The sequence below is a fragment of the Scyliorhinus canicula genome, chromosome 1, assembly GCF_902713615.1.
Source record: "Scyliorhinus canicula chromosome 1, sScyCan1.1, whole genome shotgun sequence".
Lineage (NCBI taxonomy): Eukaryota > Metazoa > Chordata > Chondrichthyes > Carcharhiniformes > Scyliorhinidae > Scyliorhinus > Scyliorhinus canicula.
In genome coordinates, this window is record NC_052146.1 from 186,492,955 (window position 1) to 186,520,656 (window position 27,702).

General features: G+C 45.2%; 2 protein-coding genes across 12 annotated transcripts in view; one reads left to right on the forward strand and one right to left on the reverse strand.

Annotated features, from left to right (window-relative positions):
• The window catches only part of ninl (ninein-like), a 132,612-nt gene extending 114,191 nt beyond the window's left edge, over positions 1-18,421 (forward strand). For all 9 annotated transcript variants that reach the window (XM_038804611.1, XM_038804603.1, XM_038804663.1 and 6 more), the window contains 6 exons: positions 2,970-3,062; positions 4,602-4,748; positions 5,883-5,996; positions 13,185-13,397; positions 15,585-15,698; positions 16,607-18,421. In XM_038804611.1, coding sequence (XP_038660539.1) covers positions 2,970-3,062; positions 4,602-4,748; positions 5,883-5,996; positions 13,185-13,397; positions 15,585-15,698; positions 16,607-16,795 — 870 coding nt within the window. In that variant the 3' untranslated portion in view covers positions 16,796-18,421. The remainder of the gene's footprint in view (positions 1-2,969; positions 3,063-4,601; positions 4,749-5,882; positions 5,997-13,184; positions 13,398-15,584; positions 15,699-16,606) is intronic.
• The window catches only part of gins1 (GINS complex subunit 1 (Psf1 homolog)), a 43,199-nt gene continuing 33,908 nt past the window's right edge, over positions 18,412-27,702 (reverse strand). For all 3 annotated transcript variants that reach the window (XM_038804720.1, XM_038804711.1, XM_038804703.1), the window contains 4 exons: positions 24,908-24,998; positions 21,917-22,033; positions 20,469-20,543; positions 18,412-19,034 (listed from right to left, as the gene is read on the reverse strand). In XM_038804720.1, coding sequence (XP_038660648.1) covers positions 18,966-19,034; positions 20,469-20,543; positions 21,917-22,033; positions 24,908-24,998 — 352 coding nt within the window. In that variant the 3' untranslated portion in view covers positions 18,412-18,965. The remainder of the gene's footprint in view (positions 19,035-20,468; positions 20,544-21,916; positions 22,034-24,907; positions 24,999-27,702) is intronic.

Here is a 27,702-nt window from a genome sequence, read left to right on the forward strand (position 1 = left end):
CTCATCCCCTCAGCTCAAACTTCACCTTCTCGAGAGTCATAAATTCCAGTAGATCCCCCCTCCCAAGCCGAGGCATGGGCAGAGACGCTGACCTCCACCCCAACAGGACCTGCTTCTGGGCAATCAGCGAGGTGAAGGCACACCTGTCTGCAGGCCAGGTTGGTCCGACACCCTGAAAATGGCTTCTCGGGGCCTTGGCTCCAAGCTCACATGCACTACCCCCGAGATGCCACTGAAAACCTCCCTCCAAAACTGCTCCAGCTTCAGACAGGACCAAAACATATGTACATGGTTTGCAGGGCTCCTCCCACAATGCTCATATCCTCCTCCACTCCCTCAAAGAGTCACCTCGTCCTCGCTCTTGTGAGGTGTGCCCTATACACAACCTTCAGCTGTATCAGCCCCAACCTCACTTGGGGTTGAGGTGTTCACCCTCCAGAGCACCTCACACCACAAACGTCCTTCCATAATCTCCCCCAACTCTTCCTCCCACTAGGATTTGATCCCCTCCATGGACACCCCCTCCATGGACACCCCATCCTCCCCCAAAATACCCCCCATAGATCGCTGACACCACATCCATCTCCATTCCCACTGCCGTCACTACCTCTTCGAGGCGCCAACGGGAAGCTCTGAAACACCTTCCTCGCAAAGTCTCTGAGCTGCAGGTACCTAAACCCTTCCCTCTACCCGGTCCATATTTCTCCCCCAATTCTTCCAAGCTCGCAAAACATCCCCCCACGAACAGGTCTTTTAATACCCTAACCCCCCCAGCCCCCCACCTCTCCTCCCATCTCCGAAATCTCCCATCCAACTTCCCTGGCTCAAAACCATGGTTCCTCCTAATCGGCATCTACGCTTCCCCAGCCCCCAGCCTAAAGTGCTTCCTCAACTGCCTCCAAATCTGAGGCAGCATGGTGGCATGGTGGTTAGCGTTGCCTCACAAGGCCAAGGTCCCAGGTTTGATCCCTGCCCTGAGTCACTGTCTGTATGGAGTTTATACATTCTTCCCATGTTTGCGTGGGTTTCGCCCTCACAACCCGAAGATGTGCAGGGTAGGTGGACTGGCCACACGAAATTGCCCCTTAATTGAAAAAAATTAATTGGGTTCTCTAAATTTATTTTAAAAATCTGCCTCCAAATCTTGTGCTTCCATCGCCATCAGACTCCCAGAATATCACGGTAGCACAGTGGGTGGCACTGTTGCTTCACAGCTCCAGGATCCCAGGTTCGATTCCCAGCTTGGGTCACGTTCTCTGCGGACTCTGCACGCTCTCCCCACGTCTGTGTTGGTTTTCTCCGGGTGCTCCGGTTTCCTCCCACAAGTCCCGAAATACGTGCTGTTAGGTCATTTGGACATTCTCAATCCTCCCTCTGTGTACCTGAACAGGCACCGGAATGTAACAACTAGGGGCTTTTCACAGTAACTTCATTGTAGTGTTAATGTAAGCCTACTTGTGACAATAGTAAAGATTATTATTATTGAATTTGGTCTGGGGCCACCCCAACTTCCCCGTCCTATCCTGCACCTGGACAATTTCCCTCAACATGCGCCCTGTCCTCTCACCATCTTACCACTTTACACTTTACAAGTGTACTATTCCGTTGAGATATGCATCTTTTGTTTAAATTCAAACCTGTATGATCTGTGCACCAACAATGTACTTCATTTGTGATAAAATCTGTGCTCCAACAATGTACTTCATTTGTGATAAAGCTTGGGATGCCCGAGGTAAAGAAAAGCAACTTATTGGGCGCGATCTTCCCAATAGGGAACAAAGTCCCCTAGAGAGCGCGTTTAGCCGCGTGTTTCCCGGCACTCGCAGTGTCGAGAAACACATGGCTATTCAATGCTACTTGTGTTGAATAAGGGGCCTAAACTGGGACCACGCGGCCGAGGCCGTACATAGCCCTGTTTTTTACAATGGGGAGCTCGGCTCGCCGGACCACCCCATCGTAGTGAGAGATGTCCCGATCTCCAAGGCCCACAAAACAAAATCCCCGACCATTCCCCAGCCCGAAGGCAACATGGAGGGTCCCCCACAACCCCACGCCGCACCCCCCCAACTCCCATGGTGGGCAACCCTGGCCCAATCGCATGCACGTAACAAATTCCAGTCTTGCATCTTGGCAGTGTCCCTGACAGCTGGCAGTAACACCGTGGCACCTTGGAATTGCCAAGCTGGCACCCAGGTGGCACTGCCAGGGTGTCAACCTGGCACTTCCAGGGTATCCAGGTGGCAACAACAGTGCCTGAGCACCACCCTGCCCATATGGCATGCAGCTGGGAGCCCCTTATCTCCTTGGAGACCCCCACGAGTGCTGTTCCATCTGGTCCCCATTTGTGGAGACCAGTACCAATTGGCGCTCTTGAGGTCCCCGAGGTGATGGGATTGAATCCCAAAGCCTCTGGAACCTTGGGAATCTGCACATTAGAGTAAGGCATGCTCTAATACTCAGATTTTCCAAAAAGTGGGCGTATCGCGAGATTGCATTGAATCTCGCACGGTGTTGTGAGCCGGGTGGATCCTGGGAGCCGGGTCACTCGGCTTTCATCGGCCACGCTGCGCTGCGGCGCAACATGGTCAGAGGATCGCGTCCATTTTCTCTTCACCCAACCGGATTTTCAATTTAAGGTGCAACTTTTGAAGTTTATTTGCAATCTTAGCAGCATTCTGTTGCAGTGCAGGATCTGCTGTGTGAGGCTAGGATCATTTGAATTAACTTCAAATTGAATTTCAAATGTTCTTTTTAAAAAAAAATTTCATGCTGCAACAATGCAATAGAACTTTCTACTGACAAGTCTTAGTTACTATCTCTATTTCCAAACTCTTTCTTAATCATATTTTCTTCTTATTTGAATTGACCTCATGTCTTATTAATATTTCTGTTTTTGCTCTGAATTTCTGTTGAGATTCACTTTTTTTTCAATGGTTAACATGTTTTACATTTTGTTCTCCCCCCCCCAGTTATTAGATTTAGATTCACTGGCTAAAGAGGCAAGTGCACTAAGGACTGAGAAACAGAGCTTGTCACAACCATTGCATGAGGCCAAAATTAAGGTATTAATATTACCATGCACAAATTGTATATCATTCAGTAATTCTGGTCTTTGTACAAGCTGTTTATCAGTTGTTCTGGTCTAATTTCTTCTGATCTAACTAAACATTCAGTAAGAGACGCACCCAATAAACATTCAGTAAGAGGTGGACCAAATGAACGAGAAATATTCTCATCTTTGGCAATCACTCGTTATCGCGTACGATTGACCACCTAAGAAATTCCATGTCACTGGTCATGGGTCCTGTGGGCCATTGCATGGTTGATGAGCCCGATCCTAGAGCCCCATCTCTGACCGCTGTTTCCCAGAGGGGATTGTCCTTGGCCACTAGGTTGTGGGTATTCCTTTCTCGGGTTCCTTCTCTGGACCTCCTTGTCGCCGGGTGTTCTCAAAGAATTTTGTCCCTTCAATCAGGAGGTCCTGCAAGTAGGTCTCTTCTGAGCAAGGGTCTCCCAGGCTATGTTGCATTTCTTGAGGTAAGCCTTCAGGGTGTCTTTGAAGTGCTTCCTTTTCCCTCTCATTTGGGAACCTTCCTTGAGCTGAGCGAAGATGATTTGCTTTGGCAGTCGGTACTCTGACAATCTAAGCACGTGGCTGGCTCAATGGAGTTGGTTTCAGATGATCATGGCCTCAATGCTGGTGCTCTTGGCTCCTTCAAGAACACTGATGTTGGTATATCTGTCCTCCCAGCTGATGTGGCGAATCCGTCTCCGACAGTGTTGATGATATGTCTCCAGGGCCTTGAGGTGGCGCCTGTAGTCCAGGTTTCTGAGCGATACTGACTATAGGAAAGTGGAGTTGATGTAGAAGTTCAACAATGATCTGATTGAATGGCAGAGCAGGCTTGAGGCTGAATAGTTCACTCCTTGTGTTCTTAAGATCTCTATTTTAAACCTCGAGCCTATAATCTCCATTTTGGAGCTACAATCAGAACAATTCCTTGTGTTAGGTAAGGGAATATCAGTCAACATTCCTGCTTTCAAACATCATTGGAAGTGCCTGCAGGCAGAGTTCTTACATGGGCAGGGTGCACTTCACAATGAAGATAAATGATCACCACTCGCTGTTTAGGCTTCCATGTAAAACATGCAAACTACTAAACATTCAGCGTTTCCTGAAGAGAGGATATGCAACTTATATAAAAACATGCAGATTGTCCAAAACATAACCAGTGCAAATCAGGCCAAATCCAGCAATCTGTTTTGGGTTAAGGAAAGGGCTGAGTAAGCGTTTAGACAAATTCCGATACAAGTTTGAAGTGTATGATGCTTTGATTTACAAATTTAACTACAGTGTGTGTTGTCAGGGAGTGGCAAGACTAATTGGAGAAATTGTGACTTAGTCCAAAAGCATTTTGTTTTAACATCTTTGTATAGTTGGCAAACAGATGTAAACAAGAGGTTTTACCTCTAGCCCTTCAACAAAACTTTGAGCTCCTGTGCATTATTGATTGCAGTGAAACAAATTTCAACTATTTATGTTTGGAGGAAAAATAGCAAATGCACAAGTTTTCTAATCACAAATATTGACCCAAATTCAGGTGAAGAACTTAGAATTGGATTTGGAGCGAGCACATTCTGAGCTAGACCATCTGAAGCGTGAAATTCGAGGACAGCAACAGGAGAACTTATCACTGGCACAGGAGATGGGATCTATTACAAAGTCATTGCAAGAGGCGAAGGACAGGGTATTGTATTTGCTTGTTAATTGGCCAATGGTAATGAGCAGGAAAGTTAACCTTTGCACATTCTCCCTGTGTTTGCGTGGGTTTCGCCCCCACAACCCAAAGATGTGCAGGGTAGGTGGATTGGCCACACTAAATTGCCCCTCAATTGTAAAAAATGAATTGGGTACTCTAAATTTATTTTTAAAAAAGGAAAGTTAACCTTACTTTCTGGATAATAGTATCATTGCAGTTGCAACTTTTAAGTAGATTAATGCAAATATCAGTGGCTGTCTGAGGTTTAAAATTGCTCATTAAAGATGCCATATAAATGTTTTTTTGTTAAAATGCCTAGTGCCTAATTTGAATTCAATTTCAGTGCAGGTTAGAACAGTTTTTTTTGCTCTACAGTAGAACTTTGCAGACAGCTAGACAGCTGGAGGGGTTGACAATTATTTTGAAACCAGAAAGGATTAGTTGGGAAAACATACCAATTTCCTTTAGTTCCAAGTGAGGCCGGTTCAATGCTTTATTCCTCAAAGCTGCTTTTAACATAAATTGAACTGTAGAATTTACAGCAAATGCTGTAAGTGGAACAGTGGCAAGTTAGTAGAAAGCTATAAATCGATTTGTTTGTGTTTACAGCTTGTGTCTTGATTTACTTTTATGAACCAAATGATTAGATGTTGGGAATAAGCTGGGCAACGTCATGGGATGTTTTACAGGCTGGACTAGCATTAGTCTACAGTACAGCTAGTCTTTGTAGGGCCTGCATGTAATCTAATTAATATGGGGGTCGGTTGACTCAGTTGGCTGGAGGCTGATATCGTGTATGCAGAGCAAGGCCAACCGCGCGGGTTCAATTCCCATACTGGCTGAGGTCATTCATGAAGGCCCCGCTTTCTCAACCTTGCCCCTCCTGCTGAGGTGTGGTGACCCTCCAGCTAAATCAAATCGGAGAGCAACCTATCTGGGACTGTGGCGGCAGTTTTAAATTATGATTACAAAATAGCCCAACACAACCCAAGTTTGGAAGGACAAAATCTTGTAACACTAAATCTAATATTATTGAAACAGTAAATTTTGAAATACATGTCCAATGAGTTAATGTACTATTATACACACATTACTGAAATATTGTTGATGTGACTGTGACAGATTAGCCAGATGCATATCCTGGAGACGAAATTGGAGTCTATGAAACAGGAATGTCAGACTTTGCAAGGCACACAAGTAAGACTGGAAGCTGATCTGATGGAGTCTCAGGAACAGGTACATACTCCTCCTGTACAGCTCTCCTTAAAAGCCACCTCTTTGACTAGCATGCAATTTTTGTCTGATGACATTCCCGTGGGACATTTTCCTATGTTAAAGACAGGATAAATGCAGAATGTTGTTAATATAATACACGGTTGTGTGTGTCTCTCACTGAAACCAGGTTACCGCTATGGATATTATTTTGTGCTTTTCTGTTTTTAAAAAAGTGAGGAAGGTATTCAACATCTTGGATTTTAGCAATCACATAAATGGGAAAACATTAATGCTCAAATTATAATGAAAGAGTTCTACTAGTTTCTCTTAGAATTCCTGCAGTGCAGCAGGCCATTCGGCCCAAAAGGTCTGCATTGACCCTCTAAACAAGCACCCTACCCAGGCCCACACTCCTGCCCTATCCCTGTAACCTCATGACTCCATCTAACCGTTAGACTCCAAGGGACAATTTAGTATGGCCAATCCATCTAACCTGCTCATCTTTGGACTGTGGGAGGAAACCAGAGCACCTGGAGGAAACTGTGTGTAATGGGGTTGTGTTTCCTGTGGTGGTGGTTTGTGGCACCATTAAAATGTTGTTTATAAATCTGTGTTGAATGGGGTTGTGTTCCACAGGCGGAGGGAGTGGGATAGGGTGTTTCCTGGGGCAGGGGTTACTGCCACCCACAGGAGAAGGGAGTGGGAAAGGGTGTTTCCTGGGACAGGGGTTACTGCCACCCACAGGAGAAGGGAGTGGGATAGGGCAAAGAGGTGTTGGTAGCTGGAGATGCGTGGCTTGGGGTGAATATCCAAGAGTTGTAAACAGCCCTCCCGCCCACTGCCTTTTGTAAAACTCCTCCCCGCAACCCCGGTTCCTTCCCAACTTTCCACCTCGGCTAGACCACTCGGACCCTGTTCTGCCAGGGTCCGATGGCTGTAGCCCCTCCCCCCACCTCACTCCCGTTCACTGGCCGGCTTAAACCGGCCAGCCTGGAGGCCCCCACCCGGGTCCCTTTCCCCCGTGCCCGGCCCTAGGAAAACACAGAAATCCCCTTTTAGCACACACACCCCGCATATCCACCTACACCCCAAAGAGCCCTCACTTCTAGTGCAAGACCCATCACTTCCCTTGTCCAAATATATACAACATTGGCTCCTTTAGCCCATACACCCGCACGCAGTGAAACAAAAGAGAAGAAAATAGAGCCATGAGGTTACATCGGCACATGGCCATTTCTCAATTTCTCAGTTCTGCCACAGTCCTTTTGCCTTCGCAAACTCCTCTGCTGCTTCCGCCGTTCCAAAATAAAAGTCCTTGAGCTTGTAAGTCACCCCCAGCTTCGCTGGATATACAATGCCGCACTGCACCTTGCTAATGTACAGTGCCCTCTTCACCCAGTTGAAAGCAACCCGCCTCCTCGCCAGCTCCACCATAAAGTCCTGGTATACACGTATACCAGCTCCAGCCCACTGCACCACCTGCTTCTTCTTGGCCCAGCACAGGACCTTCTCCTTCACACTGTACCTACGGAAGCACAGAGTCACTACTCTTGGCGGCTCACTCGCCTTTGGTACAGGCCTCCACGACTGATGAGCCCGATCCAGTTCATATCGGGGGGGATCCTCCCCCTCCCCCAATAGTTCTGCCAGCATCGCAGCAAAATACTCAGTCGGCCTCAGCCCTTCAACTCCTTCGGGCAGCCCCACAATCCTCAAATTCTGTCGCCTAGATCTGTTTTCCAGGTCTTCCATTTTTCCTCGTAGATCCTTGTTAATCTCCATCACCTTCCGCATCTCCTTCCCCATCGAGGTAAGTTGATCACCGTGCTGCAATAATGTCTCCTCCACTTCATTCAGCGCCTCCCCTTGCGCCCGCACCTCCGCCACTGCGCTCGCCACTACCGTCGTCACCGGGGAAATCGCCTCCTCCACCAGCACACTCAAAACCTCCCTCATCTCCTTCCTCATTGTCTCCATGTATTTTGTAAACTGCCTTTCAAATTCCGCAGCCATCGCCTTAGTTATTTCTTCAGCCGTAAGCAATGTGGCCTCCCCTGGTGCTCCAGCCTCCATTTTCCTTTGTGACCCCGCGGTGACCTTTCCACACCCCGACGGACCTTAAGCTGTTTTTTTTTTACTGCCGTTTTTTTGCTCGCCCTCGACATTTTTATTTACTGTGCCTTCACTGTGCCTCCTCTGTGCCTTCTCCCTGCTTTTGCCGCCTCCGTGGACCCTGGGACCGGGCTTAAAGCCCTGAAAATGCCGTTCCCGAACGGGAGCCCTCCATTGCGTGGCTGCCTCCCGCCCGCCATCCCACTTTTATACCATGTCCAAGTAGTTTAAGAAGAACTTCATTCATCCGAAAATCAATATGGAGGATAGAACAATGATCCAAACCATTAAACACTTATGAAATGTAGTCACTGTTGTCATGTGGAAAACAAGGAGCCAATTTGACAAGATTGCACAAACAGCAAAGTAGTAATAATCAGGTCATCTATTTTTATCGTATTGTTGGTGGGAGATAAATATTGTCAGGACACCTGGGAGAATTCTTTTGGTCTGCTTCAATATGGTGCTTGTCTGATCTTTTGTGTCCATCAAGGCGGCAGATGAGGTCTCAGTTTTACATCTTAATTGAAAAATGGCACCTCTAACAGTGCACTCCTTCAGGACTGGGATTATCAGCCTAGGTTATGGTTACAAATGTACGTAGGAGATAGTGTGCAGGGGACGTGATGGGAAATACTTTGTACTAAATTGTTCCAAATAGAATGTTCTTCTTTCAAGGTTTATAACCAGGAAGCAAATTTCATGAAGTGTTAGTGACAATTGATTACTGTAACAAAATATTCAATACTCCTTAATTTCCCATGCCCTGAAGAATAGCAACATTGAAAGCTGATATCTTCATGAAGCTCCAAAAATTGCAAATTGTGTATCGTTAGATTAAGATTTCACAGTTTGCCACGCCACTTGTTGCAGTTTGGATCTGAGATCCAGAGCAATTTACGTGTGGCAAACCAAAGAGAGCTTCTGATCTCATAGAATGGCAAAACAGTGTTGCAAGTCCACAGATTTTAGGCCAAACTACAAGTTGTTTATTGTGAGAAAGAAATATGCACAGCACCAAATACAATAAATTACAGTGTTGCTTCAGTGTCACTGGTGCATTTAATCTGCTTTTGAATCGAAGATGAAACGCATCAAGAGACCTTGATGAACTTAAACTATGGGCTCTATGGTGTCAGCTATTGCTCAATGGGTAGCTCTCGCCTCCATCATAGATACATAGAAGATAGGAGCAGGAGGCCTTTTGGCCCTTCGAGCCTGCTCCGCCATTTATCACGAACATGGCTAATCATCCAACTCAATAGCCTAATCCTGCTTTCTCCCCAAGTGCTACATCTAGCCGGCTCTTGAATATATTCAATGTTTTAGCATCAAGTACTTCCCGTGGTAATTAATTCCATAGACTCACCACTCTTTGGGTGTAGAAATGTCTACTCATCTCTGTCTGAAATGGTTTACCCTGAATCCTCAAATTGTGACCCCTGGTTCTGGACACACCCATCATTGTGAACATCTTCCCTGTCTAGTACTGTTAGAATTTTATAAGTCTCTATGAGATTCCCCCCTCATTCTTCTGAACTCCAGTGAGAACAATCTCAACCTAGTCAATCTCTCCTCATATGACAGTCCCGCCATCCCTGGAATCAGTCTGGTAAACCTTCACTGCACTCCCTCGAGAGCAAGAACGTCATTCCTCAGGAGACCAAAACTGCACACCATATTCTAGGTGTGGCCTCACCAAGGCCCCATATAATTGGAGCACACATCCCTGCTTCTATACTCAAAACTTCTCGCAATGAAGGCCAACATCCCATTAGCCTTCTTTACCGCCTGCTGCACCTGCATGCTTACCTTCAGCGACTGGTGCACAAGGATACTCGGGTCCCGCTGCATACTCCCCTCTCCCAATTTACAACCATTCAGGTAGTAATCTGCCTTCCTGTTTTTGCTTCCAAAGTGAATAACCTCACACTTATCCAAATTATACTGCATCTGCCATTGATTTGCCCACTCGCCCAACCTGTCCAGATCATGCTGTAGGATCTCTGCATCGTCACACTTCACCTTCCCACCCAACTTGGGATCATCTGCAAACTTTGAGATGTTACATTTTGTTCCCTCATCCAAATCATTGATATATATTTTGAATAGCTGGGGTCCCAGCACCGATCCCTGTGGCATCCCACTAGTTCCTGTCTGCCAATTTGAAAAGGACCCATTAATTCCTACTCTTTGTTTCCTCTCTGCCAACCAGTTTTCTATCCACCTCAAAACACTTCCCCCCCCCCCAATCCCATGCACTTTTGCACAATAATCTCTTATGCTCGACTTTGCCAAACACCTTCTGAAAGTCCAAATATACCACATTGACTGGCTGCCCCTTGTCAACTGTACTGGTTACATCTTCTGTCTGTAGGGGGCCTACATTTGTCTTTACCAATCTCTTTCTTTTCACATATCTATAGAAACTCTTGGTGTCAGTCTTTATGTTCCCTGCAAGCTTACTTTCGTACTGTACTTTCCCCCATCTTAATGAATGCCTTTGTCCTTCTTAGCTGAATTCTTAAACTGCTCCCAATCCTCAAACCTATTATTTTTCTTGGTCAATCTGGATGCTTCTTCCTTGGATTGGATACTATTTCTAATTTCCTTTGTAAACCATGGATTGGCCCTCTTACCCCCTTTGCTTTTGTGCCAGACAGGAATGAACAGTTGCTGCAGTTCCCCCATGCGTTCCTTGAATGTTTGTCATTGCCCATCCACTGTTGTCCCTTTAAATAACTCCCCAATCTATCAAGGCCAACTCACGCCTCATATCTTCATAGTTCCCTTTAAGATTCAGCACCCTAGTCTCCGAATCAACTACTCCACACTCCACCTTGATAAAAAATTCCACCATGTTATGGTCGCTCAGCCCCAAGGGGTATGGCACAGCCAGATTGGCAATGATTCTCTTCTAATTACGTAGTACCCAGTCGAAGATGACCTGCTCTCTAGTTGGTTCCTCCACATATTGGTCAAGAAAACCATCCCATATACACTCCAGGAATTCCTCCTCTACGGCAATGTGGCTAATTAAAATCACCCATGATCACCGATATTCCCTTATTACATGCATATCTAATTTTGTGTTTAATCCCATTCCCAATATCACCACTGCAGTTTGGGTTCTATATATGGCACCCAATAATGTTTTTTGCCCCATGGTATTTCTCAACTCTACCCATACAGTCGCCACATTCTCAGGGCTAATATCCTTTCTCACTATTGTGTTAATTTCCTCTTTAACCAGCAGTGCCATGCCACCACTTTTTCTTTTATGCCTGTCCTTCCTTTTTAAAAATAAATTTAGAGTGCCCAATTAATTTTTTCCAATTAAGGGGCAATTTAACGTGGCCAATCCACCTACTTGCACATCTTTGGGTTGTGGGGGCGAAACCCACGCAAACACGGGGAGAATGTGCAAACTCCACACGGACAGTGACCCAGAGCCGGGATTGAACCTGGGGCCTCCGCGACGTGAGGCAACAGGGCTAACCCACTGCGCCACTGTGCTGCCCACTGTCCTTCCTAAATACTGAATACCCCAGGGCATTTAGTTCCCACCCCTGGTCCCCTTGCAGCCATGTCTCCGTAATCCCAATTATATCCTACCCATTTATAATCTATCTGCACGATTAGTTCATCCGCTTTATTGCAAATGCTCCGTGCATTAAGACACAGAGCCTTCAAGTTTGTCTTGCTCCCAATATTTTTCTCTTTTGCCCTATTTGAATTCTGTGCTTGGTTTGTCCACCTATCACTTTTTACCTTTTGTTTTTTTCCTTGCTCCCTCTTTCTCTGACTCCTTGCATAGGTTCCCATCCCGGTGGCATATTGGTTTAAACCCTCCCCAACTGCTTTAGAAAATAGGCCCCCAGGACATCAGTCCCAGTCCTGCCCAGGTATAACCCGTCCAGTTTGTACAGGTCCCACCTCCCCCGGAACCGGTCCCAATGCCCCAGGAATCTGAAACCCTCCCCTTGACACCAGCTCTTCAGCCACATATTCATCCTGTCATTTCTACTCTGACTAGCACATGGCACCGGTAGTAACCTCAGATCACTACCTTTGAGGTCCGATTTCTTAACTTCCTTCCTAGCTCCCTGTATTCTGCTTTTAGGACCTCATCCCTTTTTTTTCCATCCATGTTGTTTGTACCGATGTGTACCATGACCATTGGCAGTTCACCTTCCCCCTCCAGAATATCCTGTACCTGTTCCGGGACATCCTTGACTCTAGCAACAGGGAGGCAACATACCATCCTGGAGTCTCGTTTGCGGCCACAGAAATGCCTGTCTATTTCCCTTACAATTGAGTCCCCTATAACTATTGCACTGGCACACTTAGTACCCCTCCCCTCTGCAGCAGAACCAACAAAACATTGTGGGTTCAAGTCACACTTTAGATGAGCAGATAATCCAAGATGACAGATTGGTGCCAGCAGTCATGGAGTCCTGTACTGTACAGGGGTGGAGTGAGAGCTGACATCTCACCTTTCAGATGAACATAAAACATCCCATGGTTCTGTGTCAATAATGGGCAAGGTTGTTCGAGTGTGCTGGCAAACGTTTAGCACTCAAACAATATTCCAAAAAGACAAATACGGTTATTTATCTTATTGCTGTTTTGGGACTTTCTGCACAAATTTGACTGCTGTGTTTCCTGCAGTACCATCAATTAAGTACTTTTAAATAAATCTGTGTTCCTCCAGTTCTGGCACCTTGGCTATCCTGGATTGCTTTTGTTGGCTAGACCCTAACTCAGGCATCCTCTCCATAGTTCTCGCTGCCTGTCTACATCTTTGACTAAAGTTTTGGTCAGCTGTTCTAATATCTCATGTGGCTCAGGCAACCTTTTGTCTGATAACACTCCTATGAAGTGCCTTCTGGATGTTATATAAATACAGATTGCTATCCTATCAGAATAATGCAAACAAATATGACTTATATAATTTGGTTCACAAAAGTACGAATGGGTCTATTAAAAGCACAATTTAATAAAGATGCAAGTGGTAGTTTCGGAGCCCACACATCAATTCCTCTGGGTTCTTCCCTGCTCCAGTAACCAGCACTGTGTTGTCTTTTTCATCCCCAGTTGTTGGAGGCCAACACCAAACTGGCGCTCTCCCAGTCTCAACACCTGCAGGAAGTACAACAGTTAAAGGAGCAGGTTTGCAATGCTGTGCCCAAAAATCAGTTGGCACAACTGCAGCTGGAACTAACAGAGGAGCAGCAGAAAGTGCAGCAGCTCCAAGAACAGCTCAACGCTCAGAATCAGGAAGCCAACAAGTTGATGTGTGAACAGCAGGTAAAGCACAAGTTCTGGAACACTTACAGTTTTTGGGATCCAATTTGGCCCATGGTTTGCCTCTCCTTAAAAGATCATCTCCATTAAGTTTAAGTTTGAACTGTTTCTCATGCTTAGGTAGTGAGTTCTGGTTTATACAGGGAGTGTAAATGTTACTTCTTGCATACAAAGCTTTGCTGGTCGTAGTCTAACCAACGGCAACTTGTATTTACAGTTCCATTAATGTAGTAAATGTAGCAACATAGAGGGTATTAGGGAAGATAACTCTTTGACCAGGCCGATGATTTTCAGGAGCTTCTTCAAGGAATGAAGGATTTAGGGAAGGAATCCCAAAGTTTCAAGCCTTGGCAGCTGAACGGACAGTAATGACTAACACAAACTAGCCAATGGAATGAATGGCAGTTCTGGACCAGCATCAAAGGAATGAGAAGAATTCCAAACCACATTGTGTTTGCAGAGACAGGAATTAGAATTATCCTCCGCTGTCTAGGATCCAACAACGTGCACTTATCTAGTGCCTTTAATATAGTTAGATATTCCAAGGCACTTCACAGCAGTGTAATTGGACAACATCCAACACCAAGTCAAATAAACAGAAATTAGAAAGTGTTATCAAAAGCTAAGATAAAGAACCAGGTTTTAAGGAGTGTCTTTAAAGAGGAACGCTAGAGGTTTTGGAAGGGAATTATCAAGCCTAGGTATCTGACAGCATAACTATCAGTGGTTGAGTGAGGAAAGCAAAGATGCACAAGGCATGGACAGAATTGGAGGATGGTAGCACTGCATCAGGTTACAGAGATAGGCCATGCAGGGATTTTAATGTGCAGGTGAAACAATTGAGGCACTGTGGACCAGGAAGGAGCCAGAGCAGATCAGCAACATAGCAGGGGTGATGGGCGAGTTGGACCTGGTGCAAATTCACACACTACCCCTGTGCTCGCTGAACTACATTGACTCACAGGTCAACAATACTGCAAATTGAAAATTCTCACCCTAGTGTTTAAATTTCTCCATTGCCATGCCCTTCCTCATCTCTGTAAATTTCCAACCCGACAACCCTGTGATCTCTGCACTTATCCATTTCTGCTCGCCTATGAACCTTCATCTTCCTTCTCCTGATCAATTCAGCTGTCTGTGCCAAACCTTGAAATTTCTTCCCCAAGCCTTTCTGCCTCCTTAAAACCCACCTTCCATTTGTCCCAGTATTTCTGTGGCTCAATTACACATTTCTGTGTGGTAAAAATGTTAAAGGCAACATAAATGGAAGTTTTTGTGACTCGTTTTGTTGTTGTGCCGATGGTACAGTCAGAGGAGTAAATTCCCCATTTGCTTTGCTGTGAGGAAGGATGCCTTGTAATACAAAGTAACGCTTCCTGCTGTGCGAAGATCTGACTCTCATGGTTATCTGTCAACCAATTCCATCATTGCCCGTTGGGACAGTTTTTTGCTGTTTCAATTGGGCTGTGTGGAAATTAAGTGAAGGACTGGCATTATCTCTTGTGTACGCAGTAGCCCTTCCTCAATTAGAATGGTGAAGGATGAAGGACTTCAACGATGTGGAGAGATCAAAGAAAGTTAAAGGAGATTTGATAAGTGTTCCAGAATTATGAAGGCTTTTGATAATGGGGAGAAACTGTTTCCAATAGCAAGAAGGTTGTTAATCAAAAGCAAAGATTTAAGATAATTGTCAATAGAGGGAAGATATGTTCCTATCGTTGCAGCAATCTAATGCACATCCCTGAAATTGGGTTGGAAGCTGATTCAATTATTTTCAAAGAGAATTGGATACATTTTCAAAAACTAGCACAGGCACGGTGGGTCAAATGGCCTTCTCATGCGCTGATTCTAAAAATGTCAATATTCAACTGCATTTCCTACATCGATTTCCAGAGTTATAGTAAAGGTTTTGAAAACGTCCCCCCTTTTTAAAAAAATATAAATTTTAGAGTGCCCAATTCATTTTTTCAATTAAGGGGCAATTTAGCATGGCCATTCCACCTAGCCTGCACATCTTTGGGTTGTGGGGGTGAAACCCACGCAAACACGGGGAGAATGTGCAAACTCCACACAGACAGTTACCCAGAGCCGGGATCGAACCTGGGACCTCGGCGCCATGAGGCAGCAGTGCTAATCACCGCGCCGATCAAAATAGTCCCCGTTTTGACTGAAAAATAACTTCCATTTTAGGAGGAGTACAAGAGACTTCTAAAGCGAATGGAGGAAAGGATGGAGGAGGTTGAACAGAAACTGAAAAGTGTACGAATTATGCTTCAAGATAAGATGAACCAGCTCAAAGAACAGGTATGTAATTGCAGTGCTCAGGGTTAACGTAAAACAATGTCATGGCAGTCAAACCACGGTTGTGGATTTTTGTTATTCATTCAAGGGATGTAGGCATTTCTGGCTGGGCCAGCATTCATTACCGATCCCTAATTGCCCTTAAGAAGTTGATGGTGAGTTGACATCTTGAAGTGCTACAGCCCCTGTGATGTAGGCACACCCACAGTGCTGTTAGGGAGGGATCTCTAGAGATGTGAACAGAAATGGACTAAGATAAGCATTTCCTTTCATTGTGTATCAGACTTGACAATTCCATTAATTTTAAATGCAGCATTTACAGGCTAAAATAAGCTTATTCACCTTGTCACTGTTCTTGGCATTGGCATAGCGTTAAAATAAATTTTTCATTATTGAGGTAGGGAGTCGCAATCCTTTGGGTGTTTCCCATTTGAGTAGACATTATCCTCAAAACTATTGTAATGACTCTGCTGTATTTGTTTGGAAGGCTTGTGGTTTGTAATTGTGATAAGTGCACTATTCATTAAGGATTGTGACCTCCATTGACTGCATGTTTGGAAATTAATAATTTAAAAAATTATTCCTCTGAACTGAACCCTCCCAGCTCGATAACCTCCTTCAGTCCAAAACCTTCATCTCTGGGCTTCCCCCAATTCTGGCCTTTTGCACATCCCAGAATTTTATTGCTCCACTTTGGCGATTACACTGCCAGGGGTTTAACACCCTGAATTTCTCCTCCTTTAAAAACTACCATTTTAATAATTAAGCTTTTGGTTACTTGCCCTAACATCAACCATGGTCCATACAGCTCCTGTGGAGTACGTTTAGATGTTTGATGATGTTAAAAGGTGGTGTATAAATGCAAGTATTTGATTGTAAGAGGCTAATATGTCTTTTTTTTCCCCCTACAGTTTACCAAGAATGCCAAGTCTGACCTGATGGTGAAGGACTTGTATGTGGAGAATGCCCAGTTGATGAAAGCACTGCAGATTACAGAGCAGCGGCAGAAGGGGGCAGAGAGAAAGAACTTCTTGCTGGATGAGAAAATCGCAGCTTTAAACAGAGTGTTAAGAAAAATTGCTCCCACCTCTCTCTCCTAACTGTGTCCAAACATTACTATTCTAGCTTCAGTTTAAAGGCATCAATCTGAAACGTTAACCTGTTGGATTGGATTTGGATTTTGTTTATTGTCACGTGTACCGAGGTAGTGAAAAGCATTTTTCTACGAGCAGCTCAACAGATCATCGAGTACATGGGAAGAGGAGGGAATAAAAGAAAATACATAACAGGGCAACACAAGGTGTATACAATGTACATAATACAATACATGAGCACTGGCATCGGATGAAGTATACATCCGATTGGTCCTCCACAGATGCTGCCAGGCTGGCTGAGTATTTCCAGCACACTTTATTTCAGATTTCCAGCATCTGCAAAATTTTGGTTTTGCATTAATATTTACCTGTATGGCACAATTTAGGAAACATATACAGTGTTTCATCCCAATGTTATTACTAGTGGAAAAATCCAATTCAACATAATCAATCGAACCATCAAGTTCTCTCTTGGTATTGTTAGAAGGTTTCCCCCCCCCACCTTCAATCTTGCAATGCTCACCCCATTTCTTTCTTCCCCCTAGATAGAGGGAAAGGACCTACAAAACCTTCTATCTCTTCTCTCCTGCAGGCAGTGATTTGTATTGAAGAGAAATACTATACAGAGATGGATTAAAATGTAGGAGGCGAGGGAAAAACATTTAATTTCACTGAAGTAAGAGAGACAGTTATAGCTCTCTGATATTTTCACCTCCAACCTACATACACCTCAATGTTGCTATTTTTAGCCTCCCTTACCTCAGCCTCAATGCTTTTTCTCCCTACCACACAAGCAGGAGCCTGAGAAAAAGAAAAGTGAACTAAGTCTGAATGGAGTATCAATGTGAAGGGGAGGCAGCTAGAAATTAAGGCGCAGAAGTCGAAAGAGGAAGCATAATATACGTTGGGAGATGGACCCACTGCTTATTGATTATCAGGAGCAGTTCACTTGCTATAGACACAGAGGGAGGGCATTTGGCCCACTGCTTCTGTGCTGATGGACATGGAGTTAAATCCACTTTCCTGTACTAGATCTGTAGCCCTGAAGCTCATGCCTCTTCAAGTAGGCATGCAAGCATTAATTTTGAAATGAACATACAATCTACTGCTCCAAATCTTTGTACGCCCCTGATCTAAACACTAACTCTACTGCTGGGTGGGACACCCGTTTATACATTTCGGTGCAGATTACCTGCTTTCTCCTAACCTTGAAAGAGACCCACTGATCTGGGTTTTTATGTAGCAACTATAATGACTTAGCAATAAGGATTTTGCTAATGTCCCTATTGCAGAATCTGAATAGGTTCATGTGTATAATGATACATTCTTGTTGAGCTACGCTACTTAGATTCAATGTTAATTTTTCTCAGTTCCTAAATTTGTCATGGGCTATATCTTGTATGAGGTCTTTTGTATAATGATTTTAGCAAAAAATTAATGTAAAAAATGTAGTTTTGATAAGAGAACTGTATATATAAATGTTCAATTATTTGAAGATGAGATCATTTGTAAATGCTGCTGACCCTGCTGTGCAGAAACCAAAGTTTTATTTAACTGACTTTGATACTATTTTGATAAACCTTTTTATAAAATCTAAACAAATTATGCACAGATTAAATATATTGATTTGAATTAATGTATTGTTTATTTCAACATTCACTCGCTTACTTTCACTCCCCTGCTCTAGGAATGCAGGTTTGATCAGATGAAATGTCCTAGCTCTTTACATAATCCGACTTCAGGTTATATACAGATCAGTGCATGCACCACAGCACGATTCTGCTTTGCACCTTTTGTAAATGTGCAAAATTCCCATAATTATCAGTTATTACAATTACATAAGAAGATCCAACTGGTCTGTGAAGCAGAAATTAAACTGCAAATCACTGCTCAGCAGTTTCTTATTCTAATACTTGATTTGTTAAAAGGTTATCTGTTCGTTCTCTGAGCACTCCTAAAAACAGAAGTCAGGTGAAGATTTCCATGAAAGTTAATGTTTCTATTTGAAGAAGAATCCATGTGATTCAAACCAGCAGCCATGGAATTATTCAACTTGCTGTCTAGTTGGCAGAGCTGATCTTCACAGCCAAGTCATATTTTAGCATTAAGTCTACAAGATACAGACAAAGCTTCAGGTCAAGCAAGAAAAGTAACCTCTACAGAAAACTGGCATTCTTCAAGACAGTACGTGTTCTAAGACTCCTTGACGAATTAACTGTTCACATTTCCACCTGGGCATAAAATGCTGAAAGAAAACAAAAGGACAAAGATTAATGATTTGAGTAGTATTTACTTCTGGTGTGGGAAAAAAAGGACAGAGGGAGCTAAATTCTTAGATCTTCTCAGGGAAGAATATAGTGGTTTTTATCTAGCGTGCAGTAAATATAAACTGCAATAGTCTTCCTTTAATTCAGCCACACCTTTTGGTGATTGTTGCCAAACAGGAACACCAAAAATAGTGAAGCTAGGTTTCAAACACAGAGTGGACGTGCATGCAGTCTGCAGGGCTTCCAGAGCTGGAAGGGAGTGGCAGCCTGATTTTGGTGGATACTGGGATCTGGGGCCACATTTAGTCAGCAGCAGCCAACTTGGGACTACCTACCCGAATAAGGCCATCAGTTTGCCGTAAAAGCGAACGTCACAGACGGCTGGAGTTACAGAATTAGGGCATGTTGATAACCATGCACTCTGTCAGCTGTAGGGTCTGGGGCCACAGCACAAGGGGTGGTTGGTGAAGCGAGATAGTCTGTTGCTGGGGGCTGTCAGGTTTTAACTGGCATTTTCGCCACACAGCAGAGTCCCTCCGGTGAAACTGACCACTTCAGTGGCTCAATTAGGTTCTGGCTGAGCAGGCTGTCTGCCACCTTTCCCACTGTTGCCATAATGGTATGGTAATAAGATGGCATGGTGACTGGAAGGCAGCTGGCAAGTCACCCACTGCCTGTCCCCAATGTCTCAAAATTCAGTCCCAAGAATCAGGAGAATCGACATATATAGAAGGACCTCTAGTGGTAAAAATTGTTTTTGGAATGTCCTCAAAGATCGTAATTGAGTCATTCTAGTGGAACGAATGTGTAAATTTTACAATTATAGGAGTTGCTAGAATGGCAGAAGCTAGAAGTGAAAATTCTCAGCGGTGCAGTGGAGAATGTTGTTTTAAAATATAAATTTGGAGTACCCAATTCATTTTTTCCAATTAAGGGGCAATTTATCGAGGCCAATCCACCTATCCTGCACATCTTTGGGTTGTGGGGGGGGGGCGAAACCCACGCAAACACAGGGAGAATGTGCAAACTCCACATGGACAGCGACCCAGAGCCGGGGTCGAACCCGGGACCTCGGCGCCGTGAGGCAGCAGGGCTAACCCACTGCAGTGGAGAATGTTAAATGTTGAAACGGAGGAGGAAGAGCTTTACTGATCCAAATACTGGGTGCCAGAAAGAAAAATGCTTACCATTCCTTACACTGATGGGGACTTGATGATCAGATAAAGGCGATACATTTTAAGCAGTGAGGTAGATAATGGAAGTAGCTTTCAAACGTTTAATCTTATATATCTTGGAGCATTTGTCTCAAATACTTTTTGAACATTCATGGACCTTATTCAAAAACTAGCTGCGGTGAAAGGATAGAAAGAATTTTCAGAGCAAGATTGACTGAAAGCAGTGTCAAGTGTTACCTGACTGTTTTTCTTCAGGAGTACTATAGTACCATCATCAATTTCATATTCACCATAATCTTTCAAACACCTTACCTAGAGGTGGGAAGGAAAAGCCACAAAATCATCTTGACAATTTACATTTACATTTGTCCTTTAACATTGTCAAAAAGTAATTACCTCACACCTTCACAGAAGCAAGTACCAAAGCATAAATCAAAATCAAACCATATAAGGAGACGTTCGAACCAAAACCCTGCGTTGAAGAGATAGTTTGTAAAGAGCATGTCTTAAAGAAGAAAGAGGCAAAGAAGCTTATGGTGAGATTTCCTGAGCCTAGGCAGCTGGTACCACATCTGCCATCAGTGGGGTGAAGAAAATCGGGGAGGTGGAAGAGGTCAGAATTGCCAGAGGACTGAACAGGGTTACAGGGATAGGGAGGACACAGAAGGATTTGAATAGTGATGCGGGGCGAGGCCATTGTAGGACCTCGAGCACGGAAGTAATGGATGAACATCAAGTGATCTGCAGGTTTTCTTGTTCCTTGCTATTGATGTAATCTTGCTAAAAAGAAAACTAAATACATCCATTAATGACTGCCTAAAATCCTTCCCCCATTCTGTATAATGTTGACATTTTGGCAATGCACAGTACACTAGTTCATAACTGTCTGGTGAGCCATCAATCTTGGCTATGCCAGAGTAAGGAGACACTTGGCATAAACCTGGCAGTATGAGAGGAGTATAAATAACAGATTAGCTGGAGCAAAGACCCAGATTAAGTCATCTATTAACTAATCCACATACATTTATGTAACATTTGGAGACCTCGGGAGCAGATGGAAGTTAATATCACATGGTTCAGCTGTAAAGTTTGAAGCATCATATTAAAGGGTATATTTAGATTACCTTAAATATTAAGGATGTGATAGGAATCCCACCTTTTAGGATTGAAACAGTACAGAAGTGACAATGGAGCTAAGAAAAGAGATTTTTTGTCCAAGGAGTTGTCACTTTCAGAATCACGTTCAAAGTGACAAAATTGTAAAAGCGATACTATTTCAGTTCTTCACACGCAGATTACTTCGAACTTGTGATGAGCCAGTTCACTGGACAACAGATATCCATTTCTAATATCCAAAGTAAGATTATCAATCAAGTACACTTCTTCTGCAGGCACAATGATCAAGTATGGAAAGAATGTTTCCTCTTGTGGCTGAGTCCAAATCTAGGGGGCCACAGTTTTAAAATTATAGAATATAGATGGATTCCTGTCACTTACAAGAAGCCATAGTTATTGGGGTAGATGGGAATGTGGAATTCAAAACACAAACAGATCAACCATGATATTATTAAATGGCAGAGCAGCCTGGAGGGGCCGAATGGCCTATGTCTGCTCCTATTTTGCATGTTCATAAAAATCCACGGTTGACCTGTGCACAGTGGTATGAAACGCAAGTTGCAACTTACTTCAATAAATAGACTCTTTGGCGGTTTCATATCTTGAGTTATGTCCAGCCCTCCTTCACCTCCAATGGATCTCATGTATGTGGCAAGCGACTTTTTGTACTGGTTGAACCATTCAGTCTGCCGTAAAAAAAAAAATCAAAACTAAGGCAAAAGAACTCCTGCAAATGAATGATAACAGGAAGACCACACAGCAAAGTGAATCCTTTGCTTTGGGAATCCTCACAAACTAACATTTGAACATTTTGCTTGTTAAAAAAAAAATCTAAAAAGTTTTGTTTTGTGCCCCTAGCTTTTACTGATGGCAATGTAATTAATTCTCAAGCTGGGATTGTCAGTGCCAAGGGCAGGGTATATATATATGCCCAGACCCAATTGCCTTCAAGTTGCTTTTTTTTGTGTGGAATGGTTTGAATAGCTTGCTTGGTCACCTCAGAGGCAGTTAAGAGTTAATCACACTGCGTGGGGCTGAAGTCACTTATCGGTTAAGGACATTGGGTTACCATCTCTAAAGGAAGCACATTAGTTAAGCAATTGGGGTTCACAAGAACTTCATAACCCCATGGTCACTCACAGGAATTCATGTTCTCTGGATTACATTCCACTGAAGTCTTTAATGTAGAATGATTAAAACTGAACAGTAAAGAGGCATTTATATAGCACCTTTAACATACGCCATGTACTTCACAGGAGCAATTAACAAAATTTGACACTGTGCCAGTAAGGAGATATCAAAAAGAGTTATGATGCGCATCAGGTGAATTCTTCAAGCAATAGGTAGAGAGAGGAAGTGAAGAGGAAAACAAGGCTGGTAAGAGTGTAGGAGAATCGAATGGTAGTCAACATAAAAAGGGAACCCAGAAACTTTCTACCAGCATCTAAATAGCAAGTGGGTCGCAAGAAATGCAATGGGTCCTATTACGGCAAAAGGGATTTAAGGAGTTTATGGGCGGCACAGTGGTTAGAATCATAGAATTTACAGTGCAGAAGGAAGTCATTCGGCCCATCGAGTCTGCACCGGCCCTTGGAAAGAGCACCCTACTTAAGTCCATGCCTCCACCCTATCCCTGTAACCCAATAACCCCACCTAACCCAACGTTTTTTTGGACACCAAGGAGCAATTTAGCATGGCCAATCCACCTAACCTGCACATCTTTGGACTGTGAGAGGAAACCAGAGCACCCAGAGGAAATCCGTGCAGATTCCACACAGACAGTGACCCAAGCTGGGAATCAAACCAGGGACCCTGGGGCTGTGAAGCAGCTCTACTAACCACCATGCTACCAGGCTAGCACTGCTGCCTCACAGCACTAGGGACCCGGGTTAGATTCCGACCTTGGGTGACTGTCTGTGTAGAATTAGCACATTCTCCCAGTGTCTGCACGGGTTTCCTCCGGGTGCTCCGGTTTTCTCTCACAGTCCAAAGAGTGCAGGTTAGGTGGATTGGGCATTCTAAATTGCCCGTTAAACGGTTAGGTGGGGTTGAAAGATTGCGGTAGAGTGGGCCTCAGTAGGGTGCTGTTTCAGAGGGTTGGTTCAGACTCGATGGGCCGAATGGCCTCCTTCTACACTGTAGAGATTCTATGATATATACTTAAGAGGCATAGGCAAGGCTGGAATACTTAATGTGTACTTTATATTGGTGTTTATCGAGGAAGAGGAATCTGATAAATCATCAAGTGACGTGAAAATAGTGAGGTAATGGAAGGGGTGAAAATGGAGACAGGAGGCTTCAGATAGGCTGGCTATACTTAGAGTGGATAGATCACCTAGGTTGGACGGTTTGCATCTCTGGTTGCTACAGGATGTGTAAAGGAATGGGACATACTGGATTGCTCCATTGAGAGTGCATAGTCCTGATGGGTCGAATGCCTTCTTTCTGTGCTGCAGAGGATTCTATGATATTAGGACAAGTGATTAAAAACTTGATTCAAAGTTTTAAGGAGTTTATTAATGGAGACACAGGAGGTTGCGAGATGGAAAGGTTAATGGGGGGGAATTGCAGAGCTTTGGGTCTAAGCAGCTTAATCATAAAATGAAATATATTGGTGATAAACAAAAGACCAGAATTGGAGGAATGGGATGTTCTTGAAGTGTTGTTCAGCTCGAGGGCTTTTTTGAGAGATATGGAGGATTTGAAAACAAAGTTGAGAATTTTAAAGCCGCGGTGCTGGTGGACTGGGAGCCAGTGTACGTCAGAGAGCACACGGGTGATGGGTGAATGGGACTTAGGTGTGAGTTTGGATACAGGCTACACCAAAAGAACCTTGGAGGACAGGGTTGGATGGGCCAAAAGGCTTTTCCTCATTCACACAGTCTAGATGCTTGGGGGGCGAATCTCCCAAATGGAGCCCAAGTGTTCACACCGTTGTGAACGCCGTCGCGTTTCACGATGGCGCGAACCGGGCCCGGGTACGACCTATTCTGTCCCCCACAGGGGCCAGCACGGCGCTGGAGCGGTTCACGCCACCCCAGTTTCCTTTCCAGGCACCAGATGGGCACCGCGCCAACCCACACATGCACAGTTGAGCCGCGCCAACCTACGCATGCGCTGGGGATTTCTTTAGAGCGCCGGCCCAGACTCAACATGGTGTCGGCGTTCAGGGGCCGGCCGTGCCGGAAAGTAGGCCCGGGGGAAGGAAGAGGACGGCCTGCCGATCGGTGGGCCAGACCCCATCGGAGGCCCCCCGGTGAAGGAGCCCCCCTCCCCCCCCCCGACCGTTCGTGCAGAGTCCCCGCCGGCAGCGACCAGGGGTGAACGGCGCCGGCGGAACTCTGGCGTAGCCGCATGCCCGCTCAGCCCATCTGCGCCGGAGAATCGGCGGCCCGGCATGGAGCTCGGAGAATCGGCGGCCCGGCACGGAGCTCGGAGAATCGGCGGCCCGGCACGGAGCTCGGAGAATCGGCGGCCCGGCACGGAGCTCGGAGAATCGGCGGCCCGGCACGGAGCTCGGAGAATCGCCCCCTTGAAATTTAGTTTCAAAGCAGCTGTACCTCCTCAGCAGCAAAATGGAACCGAATTCCTGATGGTAGAACACTTCCATATTCCCATCTCAGTGATCGAATTCGCAATAAACGGTCATATCTGTTGAGGAGAAAAGCAAGTTAATATTTTTTTTAGCTCAATCCCTTCTGCTCTAGGTTTTTCTCATTTACTTCTTTTTGAAAAAAGTATTTATTCATGGGATATGGGTGTTGCTGACAAGGCCAGTAGACTCTGCACAGACATTAACCGTGAATCGAACCTGGAACCCTGGCGGTGTGAAGCAACAGTGCTAACCAATGTGAAACCCTGCACAATATCGCCAGTTGGACCCAGTTAAATTGCTGGTCAATGGTAACTTCCTGGATATTGATTGGTGGCCAAATCTTTAGCTGGCTGGCCCCAAGTTCTGGAATTCCCTCCCAAACCTCTTTCTTCCTTCAAGGCGTTCCTTAATATCTACCTCTTTGATCAAGGATCCGAAGGCTACCCTCTTTGCCCAATTTCTGACTGATTATGCTACTGTGAAGCACCCTGGAACACTGTGCTGTAAAAATATAAGCTTTTGCCGTTAGATTCTCTTTATAAGATTTAAAGAAGGCTTTACTCCTGATACAGCTTACTGATTAGATTTACCGTGCATCTTCACCTCTGTCCTTTGAATGAAATTGAATCCCCATGGCGACACAGTAGTTAGCAGTACGCCTCACAGCACTGGGGACCCAGGTTTAATTCTGGCTTCGGATAACTACAGGCGAGCTTTGACCGACTATCTACCAGGAAGGCGGTGCGCCAACTGAGGCAAGCAAGGGGTGCAGTTTACGAACATGGAGATAAGGCCATGTCTGTTAGCAGGTCAGCTCCGGAGGGAAGCAGCGGCAAGGGAAATTTTGCAGGTGAGGGATAGGGCAGGGAAGTTGGTGGTGGCGCCGGATCTGATTAACAAGGTTTTTGAGGAATTTTATGAGAGGTTGTACAAGCCAGAGCCACCCGGGAGAGATCGTGAGATGCAGGAATTTCTAGATGGGTTGGAGTACCCGAGGTCAGGGGAGGGGGATAGGGCTACATTAGAAGAAGCGATAGGGGAGCAAGAGATAAAGGATGCGATTGGGAGGATGGCAGGGCCGGATGGGTTTCCGGTGGAATATTAGAAAAATTCAAGGATAAGCTGGCACCCCTGATGGTGGGGATGTTTGAAGAGGCGATAGAGAAGGGGGTGTTGCCACAAACCTTCGGGCAGGCATCGATCTCCCTGTTGCCAAAAAAAAATAAGAATCTGACGGAGTGTGGGTCGTATAGGCCCATATCACTTCTGAATGTGGACGCAAAAGTATTGGCGAAGGTACTAGTGGGTAGGCTGGAGGAGTGCCTCCCGAAAGTGATAGGTGAAGATCAGACGGGGTTCGTGAGAGGGAGGCAGCTCTTTTCAAACGTTAGAACGGTATTGAACGTCGTTATGGCACCGGCAGAGGGGAAGGAAACAGAGGTGGTTGTGGCATTGGACGCTGAGAAGGCGTTCGATCGGATAGAATGGGGGTACTTGATGGCAGTTCTGGAGCGGTTTGGGATTGGACCAAGATTTGTGAATTGGGTAAAGCTACTATATAAGGAGACGAGGGCGAGTGTCCGCACAAACAATATCAGCTCGAGATACTTTTCTCTCCACTGTGGGACTAGGCAGGGATGTCCTATATCCCCCCCTGCTGTTTGCACTCACGATTGAGCCGTGGGCCATCGCATTAAGAAGTTCGGGAGCATGGAAATAAATAGTGCGGGGGGGGGGGGGGGGGGGGGGGGGGGGGAGGAGGAGGAGGAGAGGGGAGAGAGAGAGAATAAGAGCATAGGGTGTCCTTATATGCCGATGACTTGCTGTTGTACGTGTCGGAACCGAGTGTGTCGATCGGGGGAATATTGGAGCTGCTTTGAGTGTTTGGGTCTTTTTCGGGGTACAAGCTGAATCTAGATAAGAGTGAATATTTTGTGGTATCTCGGTGGGGGCAGTGGTAGGGGGGCTGCCATTTCGTAGGGCAGGGACTCACTTTAGGTGCTTGTGGGTGCAGGTTGCCCGGGAGTGGTGGGGGGGGCCGCAGGTACAACATTTCTAGTTTGGTGGGGAGCGTGAAAGCTGATCTGGCAAGGTGGGATGGTCTCCCTCTGTCACTGGCGGGTCGGGTACAGGCGGTTAAAATGAATGTGTTGCCACGATTTCTGTTTATTTTTCAATGCCTGCCGATTTTCCTGCCAAAGGCTTTTTTCAGGGAGATTGAGGGAAGGATTACGTCGTTCATATGGGGAGGGAAGGTGGCCAGAGTTAGAAAGGTGCTACTACAGAGGGGAAGGCAGGCAGGGGGTTTGGGTCTCCCGAACCTGATGTATTACTGCTGGGCAGCAAATGTGGAGAAGGTACGGAGCTGGGTCAGAGGGGTTGATTCCCAATGGGTCAGAATGGAGGAGAGTTTGTGCAGGGGGTCGGGATTGAAAGCACCAGCAACAGCGCCGCTCCCGATAGCCCCGGGGAAATACTCAGGGAGCCCGGTAATAATAGCTTCATTGAGAATTTGGAGGCAGTTTCGCCAACACTTAGGGTTGGGGGCCGGGTCAAGGGAAATGCCGATTCGGGGGAACCACAGATTTGAGCCAGGGAGGTGGGATGGAAATTTTCGGAAATGGGAGGGGAAGGGGATTAAGACACTAAAAGATTTGTTTCTTAGGGGTCGGTTTGCAGGATTGAAGGAGTTGGAAGCGAAGTATGGACTGGAGCAGGGGGAAATGTTTAGATACATGCAGGTTCGAGATTTTGCCACAA